Here is a 16091-nt window from a genome sequence, read left to right on the forward strand (position 1 = left end):
TGAACGAAGAGAGTATTAATATCGTGTTTTAATCAAAATAAAATAGTTTCGATTAAAAATTTTGAACTAAATATTAAATAACGTGTCACCACAAGTTGCTTCGTATTTACATAAAATTGAAATTTTGGCACAAAATAAAAAGAGTTAGAGCTTATACTATTTAAAGAATAATATTTGACTTTTTAATTTTTTATAAGTTAGTAGATCTTCGTTGTTTCCTCTCTCTTTTTTTGGCTCTTCTTGATACGTTTTTTGCCTTTTATATTTTCAACTTCAATTTTTGTTACACCGACTTTTATAATATCGTGTAACTCCTATACAATTAAACGTCTTCCAATTTGATGACATCCATTTATTGTATTAAGTTTGAAAAGAAATAAATAAATTTTATCCACACTTATATTTATAATAAAATTTATTGTTGTTTAAAAAAACAGGCTAGATAAAAGTAAGAATTTTACACACACACACACACATACACACACACATACATATATATATATATATATATATATATATATATATATAAAAAGATGATATAACTTTTTGAGAGATTAATTCTATATAATTTTTTTATTATCGCAACCAACCAAACATCATGTATCTTCAAAAAATGACATATTATTACTCATATTTATTATCTTTAATATGAAACACTTCATATTTTGAAATATATCTAGAAAGTCATACGTAAATAAATCATTATCTTATTGATGGATATATTAACTTATTTAACCTTGAATAATTTTAAACTCCTAAATATTAGGACTTAAGACGTAGTTAAATTGAATTCTAATTAGTTAATTAAAAAAGTAACTATTTGTTTCCAACACTGGAAGAATAAATTTTTACCTTTTCAGATTCTTATATTAGCTCATCCCAATTTTAAATAACTTTTTGAGAGATTAATTCTATATAATTTTTTTATTATCGCAACCAACCAAACATCATGTATCTTCAAAAAATGACACATTATTACTCATGTTTATTATCTTTAATATGAAACACTTCATATTTTGAAATATATCTAGAAAGTCATACGTAAATAAATCATTATCTTATTGATGGATATATTAACTTATTTAACCTTGAATAATTTTAAACTCCTAAATATTAGGACTTAAGACGTAGTTAAATTGAATTCTAATTAGTTAATTAAAAAAGTAACTATTTGTTTCCAACACTGGAAGAATAAATTTTTACCTTTTCAGATTCTTATATTAGCTCATCCCAATTTTAAAATATCTAAGTGTAATTATGATGGAAAATAAAAATATTTTTCTTCATATTATTAAACTTTTCAATAATAAAAAATAAAGGAAAAACAAAAAATAGTAAAGTAATAAGAATATGAGAGAAAATAATAGTTGAACTCCACAAAACATGTGGCAAACCACAAGAAATTGCCGGCGAAAGATTGCGAGCACCAAGCGCTTGAAAGGGAAAAAAGAACAAAAATTTCGTTCTTTTAATTTGGTTTTGATCAAATAAGGAAATTAAGATTTTTTATAAGGTAAAATTTTAATTAATTTCAAAATCTAAATATTAGGAGAGTAACTTAAATGACTATTTTGTCTAGTATAAACTCTCATTTTAAAGGGTAAAAAAAGCGAACGACATTTCGCTAAGGGCCTTCATGTTTTTAATATAATATAGATTCGAGAAACTCACTTGAACATTAGAAGTGAATTATCTAAAGTTAAATCCCAAACAATTATCTTGCACTTATTCCATCAAAACTCTATTTTCTCCCATTGATAATTTCCTTGCTTATCTTTGTTGTGATTGTCATTATTCAACAGCTGTATATTTTAGATTATTAATTATATAAATCTCAATTGTTGATCCTCCTGGATAGCAATCCAGCGAGAAACTACGATAATATTGTTTAAATCCAATCCCTGTACATACGATATTATACTATACTATCTTTGACTAGCGAACACAATTTAAGTGTGTGTTTTGCGCTCGTCAGATTACGAAAATAACCTTTTAATATTAAGCATAACAACTCACAATAAAAGGATATAATCGGAATTCTAGACATTAGCCTTGTAATCCTATTAATTTTAGGACATAATACTACACGTTAGGAATCCTACACAATTACCTTTGGAAATCCTATTAGTATAATTATTTTCGGGCATAAATATATAATACTACATGTTAGCATGTAAACTTAATACCTTTAGGAGCATGTTAGATTTTCTATTAGTATAATTACTTTCGGGATATGGACATATTTTTAGCCATGTAATCCTATTATTTTTAGGATATACTTCTTAAAAACTCATATTACTAATTTAATTTCAAAACGTGTTATATTGTCTAAATCTATTTAGAAACATAAGAGCCTATATATTATTATAAAAGAATAAATATAATATTGATATACCAAAATAGCCCTAAAATATTAAACTGAATAACTCATAGGGAAAGGACATAGCTGTAATAACTTTATTTTTTGGACTATAATAACTTTTAAGTTAATTTTTTTTAATATTTAAGATTTTAAAATTAATGCAATTTTGTCTATTTAATTATTATTAAAAATATGTACGAAGGTTTAATAAAATTAATTTCATAATAATCCTCCATATTGGTAATACATTACCACTCTATAATATTCAATACCAAGAAAAAAATAAAAATAATGTTAAACGGACTGCATAACGTGTTGAAATTAAGAAACAAATACCCATGATAATATATTATTATATTGTATTTGAACTGCTTTCATACTCAAATAATATTTTATTATTATTAATTTTTCGTGAAATATAAAAAAATATACCCAATTATTAAAGAACAACTAAGAAATTTTTTAAGAATATAAATGTGTGAGAAAAAAAAGAAGAAAAAAAAGGTTGGTAAGAGCCAATACCGCTAATGATTTTGCAAATATAAAGATCTAAAAGTGGGATATCATATCGATCTTTTTACTCTTTGAAAATAAAATTTATTGTGGATAAAATTATAATTACGGTTACATATTTAAACATGAGATGAATTAATATTAAGGATCTGAATCAACAGAAAATAAATTATATTTTATGTTACAACTAAATAATAAAATCTTTCAATTAATTATTTAGCAAGAGAATCCAATTAAATTATTTTTTAAATTCATCACATGAGTAAAATTATTTTTCAAGTTAAAAAGAAATACATAAATTTATTCCATAAAAGAGTGTTAGAGATTTAAAAAATTAGATCACAAAGTAAAAAAAGATTAGAATAATAGTAAGAATGCGATACAAGTGTTTGAGGAAGCACAATCAAAGCTAAATCCTGAATAGGAATAAATTTTCAACACTATATTATAAGAAGTCGACTGTGGTATAGCGGGATTATCCGTTGTAGATGCTTTCGGCGGAATTGAAATAATATTCATATGTCATGTATTACTTGCAAATATCAGATCAAGGAGCATGATATTGTTAGCAATAAGAACAAGTGGTGTACCAACAACGATTTTATTATGAGGCCATACAACTCACTTTAGATTTGATGTATCTCTTCAAAGAACTGAAATAACCATCACAAATATATCAAACTCGTGCAATAGTGCTAAATTTATAAGGAAAGCAAAAGTGATAATATGGGATGAAGCGCTTTAGGCTAAGCGTCAAACGACCGAAATAATTACACGGAGTTTTATATATATATATATTGGATATCAATGAACCGTTAGGTTGAAAAGTAATAGCTTGGGAGGTGATTTATGTCAAGTACGATCAGTAATTCCATAATTGACGAAAGCAGAAACTGTAAAAGTTAGCTTGCCAAAATTATACTTATGGCCTCAAATGAAAAATATTCAGATGACAAGAAATATAAAAGTAAGAACAGACCCAACATTCAATGACTTCTAGCTTCGTGTCGGAACAAAGAAGAAAATCTAATAAAAAATGATTTGGTTGTTCTAGAACGCTTGGTTATCAATCCCAATAGTAATAGTAGTTGATTTAATAAGAAAAATATTTTCATCATTAGATTAAAACGCAAATTGTACAAATTACATGATAGAAATTAAAGAGCTATCTTAGCTAGCAAAACACGTTGATCAACTAAATAAAAGGTTGATTGCTAAGTTTTACGGTAAAAATAAAATATTTTTCAGTTTTGACTCATCAAAATATGATACCAACAGTTACTACGAAGAAGAATACTTAAATACTTTAATACCAAATGGCTTTCTACCATACATGTTTGTTATCAAGTTCATTATTTCTTACGTATGTTAATGTCACCATATATATAGTTGACTGAGTTAAAATTAATTTTTCATTGCATATAGGTTGATTTTGAAGAAAAATATGCCCGTCATGCTACTGAAAACTTAGATCCGATGAATAGCTCATGTAATAGTAAACATATGGTATATAGAAGTTTTGACAATAACGCCATACATGCAGAACCTATGACACTGGTCAATATGCTTCTAAGTATGTGCTTATCCCCAAATTCAACTTTCGTCTTCCGAAACTAAAGAATATCCTTTTAAATTTGTGTGAAAATAATTTTTAGTATGTTTATATTTTGTAGTTATAATAAATAAAGCACAAGGACAAACATCCTAAATATTGGACTATATTTACAATAATATATTTTCTTACACGAATAACTATATGTTGCATTTCCAATAGAGATATCAATATCGACAACAAGAGTTCTGGTTATGGCAGAGCGACCAAAGCATTAGAAGGAAATATATACAAAAAAATATCGTCTATAAAGAAGTGTTTGGTAAGATACCATCACATTACATACCTTTAAACTACAATACATAATTATCTACTTAACATGACTAAAATTGATCATTTGTGTAAGTTATGATGTTGTCCTTTCATTTTGAATTCACGTATTATGCTAATGTAACAATATTTTTCGGCATTTAGATGATTGTTGTATTATTATATGTAAAGTTTCTCTCGTTAATTAAATTTTACTGTTACTTCATATAAACAAACATTTAAACCATCGTGTGCAATTATTAACATGCAACACACGTTTATAGATACTAGCTTATATAAAATGTTCAAATTTTAATATTGAGCAAGTAAAACTGTTATAACTTATAGTAGTGTAGACTTTAGTATATGGTTGGTTTTAAATTTGATAAAGTCTTATTTCCAATTGTAACTATGTAAATGACCTGAGTGGACTAAATTATTTCGGGATTATTGTTTTAAAATTATAATTTTGTAGACTAATTTATCCCATCTTGGACGTGAGATAAAATAATACCAAGTTTGATGGGATAAGGTAGGATAAGACCAGGATTAAGTTTGGGACTGAGGGGTCATTTGGTAGCCGGTTAGAGAGAAGTTATCCATGTGTTAACACTAGGATAACTTTATACATTGTGTTGGTTAAAAGAAGGGGAAAAAATAATCTCTACATAGAAGTTAGCATAAGTTATACATTCTTTTGTTGTTTTTCCCTCTTTTTTCACATAAAATGTAGCATTGCTAATACAATGTTTGGTTCATGTTTTTCTTTTCCGCATAACTAATACATATATAAGTTATGAGAGAATCTATGTATTATTTATGCAGGGTAGAATGTAGAATAACTTATACATGTATTAGTAATACTTGTATTAAAATACAAAATGACAAGAATACCCTTTATTCAAACTTGTATTTTTTGTTTAAAAATATATATTTAAACTATACTAACAATTTTAATAAAATAAAGTAAGCTAATAATAAATAACACTCACATTACATTTATATTACTAATCCTTATATAACTACCGCATAACTAATTCATGCATAACTAATCCCAACATAACTCAACCTTGCATAACTAATGTATGTATAACTAATCCCGGCATTACTTATTCGTGCATAAATAATACATACATAATTAATACTTGCATAACTAATACATGTATAACTAATACTTGCATAACTCTAACTGACAACCAAACGATCCTTGAGTTTATACTATGTGTGGTTGACGGTATAAATTCATCCCGATAAACTTAGTTTGGTTGACGGTATAAATTTATATTGTCAATCAAACATAGTATAACTTTAGTACCACACTTTATCTCACCTTATCCCGCGTACCAAATGGCCCCTAAAAGTATAATAAAAACTCAATTTATCTTGTAAAGTGCAAATTTGAAGTCACAAAAATTTGATAGTGAACGAAATTATGACCATGTATAGCTAAAACCACCAGGGGTTATTTGGTTATAAAAATAGGAACATTAATCTCGGGATAGAATTTGGATTGCATTTATTTGGTTATAGAATTAACTACTATTGGTACCAGAATCTTGATATAATCCTAGAGTTGTTCATCTTTGAATATCCCATCTTGTAAGTAAATCAGATAGTCGCTCTTCCGCAGGTCTTAATGCATATTGGAGAGTAGTCATATGCAACAAAGAATCTTCTTCTTTCGACTTATAGCCAGTTTGGCCAAGCTGCAAAATTCAGCTTATTTTGATAAGTATTTTTTCTCGAAAGTGTTTTTTACAAAAGTACTTTTGGCGAAAAGCAGTTTTTGTTTGACTAATTTATTTGAAAAGCACTTCTGAGCAGCAATTAGTGTTTGGCCAAACTTTTAAAAACTGCTTTAAATGTATTTTTCTCCAAAGTGTTGTCGGAGATAAGCTACTTTTTTCTGCTTCTCCAAAACTGTTTCTACTTCTCCTCAAAAACACTTTTTTTTTTCTAAAAGCTTGGCCAAACACTTCAACTTTGAAAAAAAAATCACTTTAAGAAAAATAATACTTTTGGCTTGGAGAAACTTGACCAAACATGCTATTAGACAGGTAGTTAATCTAGCAGTAGTATATAATTTGCATGTTACACAAAGATTTATTTTGTCACCTTCCTAATTTGTGAAGGAGAATTACATTTGGCGCACCGAATTAGTCCAACTAATTTCGATTCGGTTAATGATGCAACACATCAAAAAGCAAAAGTGAAATAAATCGAATCGAATCGAATCGAATTTTATAAAAATCGAACCGATCCGACCGACTTCCATCCCTACCCTTAGGTGCTTCTTGTTTTCTTTTAGTTGAGTTATACATCATGCTCAATCGTTTTGCTCAACGAAAACTACCTTACTAAAGGCTGCCCTTTTGTTTGTACTTCCATTGCTTACTTCTGTACCCAAAATTTATTTACTTATCATAAAATGGCTAAATTTTAAATAATAGTAATTAAATAGTGACTATTTGTTCACTTCTCCCTAACCAAACTGTAAGAAGCCCAATATAACTAGCCCAGAAGCCCCAAAACCCGAAGATCCGAGACTCTCATCACTATCGTTCTCTCCTCTGTTTTCTCCGTTTTCCAACTTCCAATGCGCGGCAAACCCTAATCCTCAGCTTTGGGTAAAACTCCATTTCTTCACGCTTATGAACTGCTAACATTCCCGCTGCCAACTATTTACTAGCAAATTAACGATTTTTAAGGTTTATTCTTTGTTGACTTCGAAGTGCTGAAATATTTTTCTTTTATTCGATGCAAATTGCGTATTTTTTGAGTTATATACCTATGGTTCTTTCTGTCGAAGCTCAAATTGGAATTTTTTTTCGTTCGGATCAGTAAATGCTGCGCGGTAACAACGTATGTTTGCCATTTGATCATTGTTAAGCCCTCAGGTTGTAATTTTTCAACTAGCAGAACAAGGTTAATGTACGGAATTACCTCTAAACTACAGTTTTATCAGTGATAGAACAACCTTTTGTAAAAAAATGTAGCTTCTTATGGGAAAATATCGAACCTAAGTATAAAGGTTGAAGCTGGAAACTAGTGAAAGTTACATACAATAACATTACTAGTGTAGTTGGAAACAGAGAGTATTGAAACGAAGGGAGTATTGTATTTCTTAGGATATGAAAGCATATTGTGCAGAATGTATTTGTATATTTGTTAGTTCTTTCAAAATCTTTAGTATTGTTAAAAAGTGGTAATTTTCTTTTTTTTTTCTTTTTGCTTGAGATGGATAAGATGACTAAAGAGTGATGAATTATATATTTTTTATCGAATAATTTTGATTTGGTTTTGCTTATGGTGTTTCTGGAGGATTAATCCCATTTTTTTTTTTTTTTTTTTTTTTTTTGTTGTTGTAGTAGTTTTTGCTTCAGAAAATTCATCCGTCAATTTGACCTCTATTATGGGGCGCAGTGACTCTAGATCACCTGCCAGGGGTCGTGGATCTCCTCGTAAGAGGAGCCCTTCACGCAGGGAAAGGTCACCTGCTCGGAAAAAGAGTTCACATGCTGCAAGTTCAGCTGTAGCAGAGAAGCCTTCAAGCCGTAATAGGTCCCCGAGACGTGCAAGGTCAAGATCTCTTGTTCCTCTTTCACCTGCAAGAGAGAGGCCTTCTAGTCGCAATAGGTCCCCAAAGCGCAGAAAATCAATCTCCCCTGCATCTCACTCCCCAGTCAGAGAGAAACCCTCAAGTCGCACGAAGTCTCCCAAACGAGCTAAGTCAAGGTCTCCTGATTCGAGGTTGTTACAGGTAGAGAAGTCTTCAGGCCGAGACAGGTCTCCTAGACGTGCCAAGTTGCAGTCTCCTGAATCTCGCTCACCCTCACCACGAACAAAAAGACTAAGGAGAGCAGAACAAGAGACTGAAGAAAAGACAAGGGGGCGCGAGCCTGAGAAAAACCATGGGCGAGCTGGTGGTAGGGCTCCACATAGGGAGAAGGATTCTGATAGAACAGTGCCTGAATCCCGTTCACCGTCACCACGAACAAAAAGGCTAAGGAGAGCAGAACGAGAGACTGAAGAAAACTCGAGGGAGCGAGAGCCTGAGAAAAATCATGGGAGAGCTAGTGATAGGGCTACACATAGGGAAAAGGATTATGACAGAACGGTGCCTGAGTCCCGTTCACCGTCACCACGAACAAAAAGACTAAGGAGAGCAGAACCAGAGACTGAAGAAAAGTTGAAGATACGGGAGCCCGAGAGAAATCATGGAAGAGCTAGTGATAGGGCTACATATAAGGAAAAAGATTCTGACAGAATGGTGCAAAATGAAAGGAGAGAGAAAAGATCAGGAAAGGATGCACTGGATAATGGATCTTCTAAGTCAAGAAATGGTCGATCAGCTTCACCTTCAGAACGTCAGCATAGGAGTCGGCACAGATCGAGATCACCTGCAGCGGCGGACACGAGAGCACGCGATGAGGTGTCTGGTGATATTCGATCACATTTCGTGACCTTTAGCATTATGTGAAACAAATGATATCTGCGTTTCACTTGCCTTTGACAAACCTCAAAACTTATAATGCAATTCGCCACTGAGTTTTCTTTCCTTTTAGTTATCTCCCCTTGTAGACCGGGGAAGCAGGGTAATAATGAAAGATTTTTTTTTGAGAATGGTAACAGTAATAATGAAAGATGTAAATCAAGAAAATATGGTTGAGGTCCACTAATCTTCTTTTCGTACTTAATCTTTTTAAGGTTCTAGCCCCCCCCCCCCCCCCCCCGGTTCTTCTCTAGTACGTAAATAAACAGTGATTTTGATTAATTTTTCTGGTTGATTCCTATGGAAATCCTTGCATAAGATGCTCTTTTTACAATTTGCAGAACAACAATAGTAGTATAGTTTTGACCTATTCATTTTATGGTCAGACAAGTTCATTCAAATTGGATGAGGTGTGTTAAAAACTGTAACTGCATCCCTAAACAAATATCAAAGAAAATTTGTAGATTTGAATTGCAATAACACACCATCTCTAATTTCTGTACAATTTTATCGAGGTCTACACAGTAAAGATCTCCTATACAACTTCAGGAGAGATTTATCATATAACTGCTGCATTCATACATAATCGAATAATTTACACTTTGCTTTAGTTTTAAAGTTCTTTTTTTGTTTACCTCTATCGAAACTTCGCTTTTCCATGCAGTTTTCTATGTTAATATCAGTTGCTTCTTAATTGAATGCTATAATACAATGGTCTTATTTGGTGTGTGTTTTACAGATGACAAGCTCAAGGAGAGGTGAACTCAGGTGAGTTGCTGAATTTGAACGTTCTGGAGTAAATTGCCATCATTCTCATGCTTGTTTGAGCAATATGGTTTAGACTTGTTCCCTCCTGTCGCTTTTTATGAGTAGATTAAATTGTGTTTGGAGATCAAGGAGTTAGCTTGACTACAATTACATTTGTTTTAATAGAAAAAAGTTAATTTAATTTTTTGTGTGTCTGCAAGGTTATTCTGGAGGAGAAACCATTACAATTACATCTTAGATAAATTTGCATTCCCTAATGAATTAAACTTTTGAATCCTGGGGAATGATGCATATATTAGCATCATCGCTAATATATGGAGATCGAGGAGTTAGCTTGAATTAAACTTTTGAATCCTGGGGAATGGTGCATATATTAGCATCATCGCTAATCCTGGAGATCAAGGAGTTAGCTTCACTACAATTACATTTGTTTTAATAGAAAAAAGTTAATTTTCATTCTTAGATAAATTTGCATTCTCTAATGAATTAGACTTTTGAATCCTGGGGAATGGTGCATATATTAGCATCATCGCTAATATATGGAGATCAAGGAGTTCTCTAATGAATTAAACTTTTGAATCCTGGGGAATGGTGCATATATTAGCATCATCGCTAATCCTTACAATTACAATTACATCTTAGATAAATTTGCACTCTAATGAATTAAACTTTTGAATCCTGGGGAATGGTGCATATATTAGCATCATCGCTAATATATGGAGATCAAGGAGTTCTCTAATGAATTAAACTTTTGAATCCTGGGGAATGGTGCATATATTAGCATCATCGCTAATCCTGGAGATCAAGGAGTTAGCTTGACTACAATTACATTTGTTTTAATAGAAAAAAGTTAATTTAATTTTTTGTGTGTCTGCAAGGTTATTCTGGAGGAGAAACCATTACAATTACATCTTACATAAATTTGCATTCTCTAATGAATTAAACTTTGAATCCTGGGGAATGGTGCATATATTAGCATCATTGCTACAGATATTTCAAACATACTGGAATGTTACAATGCAGAAAGCTTAACATGAATATGAGATAGGAGTAGTTTAAATATTTGTTACTAGGCTGTTAAACAATGGAAAATTGAGCAGTAAATCTCAGGGTCCTGGCTTTCCTGTTTTACTGCTGATACACAGTAGTAACTGATTATGTAACCATATATTAGGCATTTAATTCGATAAATTCAATACTCATTACTTTTCAATTTATTACTTTACTCCATGTACTTTTATGTATATTGATGCTAACATTTGCTTAAAGTACTGTGCCTAGCGGGACAACATAGTGATTTTGTTCTATGGATGCTTTTGCTTATTGCAAATTTTTGAATCTCTCTTTTACTTGGTGCAAAACTTTCTAATGCGTAAACATATGGTTTTTTACGCGCTTGCATATAGACTTGAATATTTAAGAAAAGCATATAGGCTTGAATTGCTAATAAGTATCCCTTTGCTTGGCCAGGAATGGTGATGATGACTCCTTATCTAAAATGCAGGCGGCAGAGGAGGCCTTGCAAGCTAAAAATAAAGTATTATTTCTTCCCAAATTAACTTGAGTTGCATTCCATTAATTTAGACCCGAGGTTTTCTTAATTTTTGCTTTAAATTACAATTTAAAATAGGGTTTTGTCCTTCCTGATGCTGGGGTGAGGATGATCTGTGTTTAAAATTTTAATCTCGCTTTAACTTATTTTTGTTATGCAGATATGTGGATCTTCAGTGCCTTCTGAATTCTGATTAGTAGCTTTATTACTTGATAGTACTAACATAATTATTTGGTGCTATGATGTACAGGACAAGCCTTCGTTTGAGCTCTCTGGAAAGCTTGCAGCAGAAACTAATCGAGTAAGAGGTCAGTGACTCAAGTTGCTTAAGGATTACACTTGATGAAAAAGTTTACATTCTTAATTGCAGCCACTTCTTTTGCAAGTTATATTGTCCTTCTCTCCTGCGAGTTAGTACACTTCAAACTTTCAGTGTATTTTCGGGTAATCTGCCCATCAAGCTTATTCTGTAATTTTATAAAAAAATCTTCAGGTTCATCATTCTATTATCACTGCAGTTAAAACAACTCCACCTTAATCGGCTTCATGGCTTTGGCAGAACATGCTCTGGAATGAACGGAAATTATTTTGATCTGCTCATTTTTCATAAGCAAAGTTCATTTATGTTCCACAAAGTCATTGTTTGCTGCCTGGAGCAGCTGGTCGCGTTCAGAACATGATGTTTTTGGGCATAAAAGACCATACAAATTGATTTTGACAGAAAATTCACCCAGAATCTTTAAGTTTGAGCATTGATGGATTTTGGAATTAAAATGCATAACCCTGATGTATACCTTGCTGCCAACAAATTACTGAAACCCAAAGCTAGATTTTGAGGTATAGGTAACTGGATCAAGTGAGCCCGTGAAGCTCTCGAGCTTGCATTGCTCGAGGCCTTCTCAGCTTGTAGCTTTCCGAGCTTGATCGCCTCACAAACTAATACAGTTTAATGATTGTCCATATTACAGGTAACAAGATGTTAACTGTTAACATATGCTGTGGATATCTTTAAACAGAAATGGTTGAGAAGAAAATGAAGAACTTGTTGACTCCTTATGTTCAAGCATGAGAGGACACAGATAGCATATCTTGGTTTTGTGTTTGTCAACTAACAAAGGGAATAAGCCTCTGTATTATATCTGCCGTACCTCATTGTGTGCTGTTTCATGCCAGGTATAACACTTCTCTTTAACGAGCCACCAGATGCTAGAAAACCCGACATACGATGGCGCTTGTATGTTTTTAAGGGTGGTGAAGTCCTTAATGGTATATTTGCTGGATCCTTCTTATTCATTCTTCCATCGTAGTGTATGTTTCTTTTGAATTGCTTCATACGTGGCTCCGTTTATTTTTTAATTATTTTATTTTTTGTTGACTTGTAATACTCAAAATTTAACAAATGTATTATATGTGCCTTCTTAAATTGTAGTGTCAATTTGCCAATAATTAGCACATTGTATTCCTTTTTATTTGTTTAATAATCATAGTGTTGGGACAACCTGCTTCTTGAGATGCATTATATGTATCATTTGCACCTACCAAGTACGCGTGCATTCCTTTTCTTTTGGGGGGACGCTGAACATATCATTCATATCTGCCTACTGATATATGTCTTTGTTTGTTGTAATGTGGTCAGTAGAAATCATAATCCATGGATGGCATCCATTTCACCTGCCACTGCTAGTAATTCAAGTGTAAACTTGGTTCAAGTTTAATGTCCTATCTGACTTTTGCTTGCCTTAAAGATGAAATATGGCAGGATTATGTGAGATTCCCAGTAGTTTAACAAAACTAGATGGTCTTCCTCTTAGTTTGTAAAATTCCAGAAACCTGTATTCGCTAAGAGTCACTTAGGATGGAATCCATTTTGAGAATAATTTGACCCAATCGCTCTGATGACATTCTTTTGTTAGGTTTTTTCTTGTATTTTTGCAACTGATTCATGCATTATATCCAATTCTGTAATACGTCTAAGGTCATGACCTATATAGTCTTACAAATTTCCATTCTTTGAGAAACAAGGGTAGAGAAAAAAATCAGCAAATGCCAATGCCTTGGTCCTTATTATGATACCATAAAAAGCTTTGCTAAACTCGAGCCATATGTTAAAGTAGAGGGGTAGTCTCTCGTTTCTTAAACTAGATGAGAGTGTGACGGGGTCACTTGGTTACTACAGGAGAGGTATGTCTAATTGACCCTAAAAATGTTGGCTGCGCATGTTTCATTGACCCGGAAAAACATACTGCTTTTATATATGGTTAGTTTGAGGGTGAGTGTCTTTGAACTTTTAATTTAAATTATTAAAGTGGATTTTGGCGCAGTCAAGATGGAATACATGACATTTCAAATGGAGGGAATATCTCTTATATTCTTTATTTGGTGCAGTTCCCAGTTATGATCCTTCAATCTGTCTGCATATTTGTTTGGTTTCAACCCCCCCCCCCCCCCCCCCACACACACACACACACACACACACACAACAACAACAACCACCAACCAACCAAAAGAAAAGAGAAAAAAGAATTCGACTTCCGTATGATTATTGTAATGGTGGCCTCACTGAGTTCCCCTCCATTGGGTTACCGTCCTTCACTCCCATCTCACTTTCATCCTGGATATAACGGTAATGGAAAATGATCTATCTGATGTGTTTTCCCTATGTTATAGAGCCTCTATATGTTCATCGCCAAAGTTGTTATCTTTTTGGGAGAGAAAGGAGGGTTGCGGACATTCCTACGGATCACCCATCTTGCAGCAAGCAACATGCTGTCCTCCAGTACAGGTACAATATAATCTCTCAAGTACTAATTCAGCTTCAATATTTGACATTTTTTTTAAAAAATTTTCTGGTTATTTGGATTATAGGCAAGTTGAGAAAGACAATCCCGATGGTACTTCATCGAAGCAAGTAAGGTGCGACTATAGCGGTCAGTTCTTTGGTACAAGTTTTTGACATATGAATTTATTGATACCTTACTTACAATCGCCTGTTTAATTGGTCTATAGGCCGTACGTAATGGATCTTGGAAGCACTAATGGTACTTTCATTAATGTGAGTCATGATTTGCATTTCTAGTCTCTTCGTGTATAGATTATGTAGAGGCTATGATTGGTTTCCCTATGGTTTGATGACATTCACTTGTGTGCAGGAAAATCGGATTGAGCCCCAGAGATACTATGAGCTATTAGAAAAGGATACACTTAAGTTTGGTAATAGTAGGTAAGTTGCTTTCATTAACTGTACCAATTTGCTTGAATCTACAGTATCTTTTTTATCTTATGAAAATTATGATAGTTTGAATAAAACTATTCCGTGAGCTTTACTTCTAGTTTTTATTTCCCCCCCCCCCCCCCCCCTTTTTTTTTTGTGTGGTTTTAATGTAGAATCCCTGTTTTTGCTTGCTTCATTTCATATCTACAATTCCTATCAACATCATCTACTCCAATTGCTAATTTCATCGTACATGCAATTTCTCGCACAACTTAACATGATCTTTGAGTTGATTATAGCAGTTTGAATTAGCTTTTGTTTTCTATTTTTCTGTCATTTATGCTCACTTTGCCTTTAGGAGCTTTTGCTCGTTTGCTCTGAATTATTCTGTATCTTCAAGGCGATTTTAAGTGGATTTTGTAGATACCCCCTTGGGACATTTTGCATTTATACTTTGACTGGAAAATTTGCAGCCGAGAGTATGTGCTGCTTCACGAGAATTCAGCATGATGAGTCTCGGAGGTGTCATTTGCATTGATTGGCTTTGACGTCAGAAGCTTTATCAGAAGATCAAATATTTGCTGTGCCATGTTACTAGCAGGATAGCCGTTGTAAGTGCTTAGCCGAAATCGTGTAATGTGGTAGAGATTTGGGCATTGCTTGCAAAGTTTTTCACTGCTAATGAAAATTTTGGTTTATGCATCAGTGATTTATCCTCCAGTTTGTTTATAAGCTCTTTGTCCCCTATATATGGGATATGTTATTGTTGATTAGGTCTTAACTTGTGAATGTGCACACATTTCTTCTATTTATTGAATGTTTCTCTGTGTCTTCTTCCATTTCTTTGTTATAGCAATTGAATCTGATGAATTTGGGTAGTCGATTAATTTGATCTATCGTAAAAATGGCATATTTTAGTCTCTTTTTCTTCTGATATCAACCAGTAAACAGCTAATTTGGAGGTGAAACGCTTTCTACCGAAGACAAATCCCATTCCCCGGGCAGGAATCAGAATATATCCATTTTATTTGACTTTTTGCTTTAGGGTTTGACTAATTTTGATTTATGCCGAAAAGTTTCACTTTGGAGGTAAAACGCTTTCTATCGAAAACAATCCCATTCTCCGGGCTGGAATCAGAATATATCCATTTTATTTGACTTTTTATGGAACTTGTCTGAAATTCTTCAAGGTTACAGCTCCATGTCTTTAAGAAGGAATAGACACCCAAAACGTGGAAGTTCTTGATTGGTAGGAAAGCTCAATGTTGCTGAAAGGGATACAAAAATTTTGCAGCCTGGTTTAAAATAATCATTTTGCCTTGTTAGTTATTA

At 32.6% G+C, this 16091-nt stretch overlaps 1 protein-coding gene across 4 annotated transcripts; it reads left to right on the top strand.

The window, feature by feature from the left end:
• Positions 1–7242: 7242 nt before the first annotated feature.
• Positions 7243–15598, top strand: LOC104101493 (FHA domain-containing protein DDL). 4 transcript variants are annotated; one of them, XM_070182010.1, is made up of 12 exons: positions 7249–7363; positions 7578–7661; positions 8108–9168; positions 9968–9996; positions 11467–11533; positions 11799–11856; positions 12722–12814; positions 14216–14330; positions 14414–14461; positions 14555–14600; positions 14698–14768; positions 15233–15598. In XM_070182010.1, the coding sequence occupies exons 3-12, from the start codon at positions 8149–8151 to the stop codon at positions 15267–15269; spliced, it is 1584 nt and encodes a 527-aa protein (XP_070038111.1). In that variant the 5' UTR covers positions 7249–7363; positions 7578–7661; positions 8108–8148; the 3' UTR covers positions 15270–15598. The 4 variants fall into 4 exon arrangements, with proteins under 4 accessions (XP_070038112.1, XP_070038111.1, XP_070038114.1 ...); XM_070182011.1 differs by lacking the exon at positions 7578–7661 and having other exon boundaries at positions 7243–7363; XM_070182013.1 differs by lacking the exon at positions 15233–15598 and having other exon boundaries at positions 14414–14475; positions 14698–14741.
• The last annotated feature ends 493 nt before the right edge of the window (positions 15599–16091 follow it).

Source organism: Nicotiana tomentosiformis, chromosome 8 (assembly GCF_000390325.3).
Source record: "Nicotiana tomentosiformis chromosome 8, ASM39032v3, whole genome shotgun sequence".
In the NCBI taxonomy this organism is placed as follows: domain Eukaryota; kingdom Viridiplantae; phylum Streptophyta; class Magnoliopsida; order Solanales; family Solanaceae; genus Nicotiana; species Nicotiana tomentosiformis.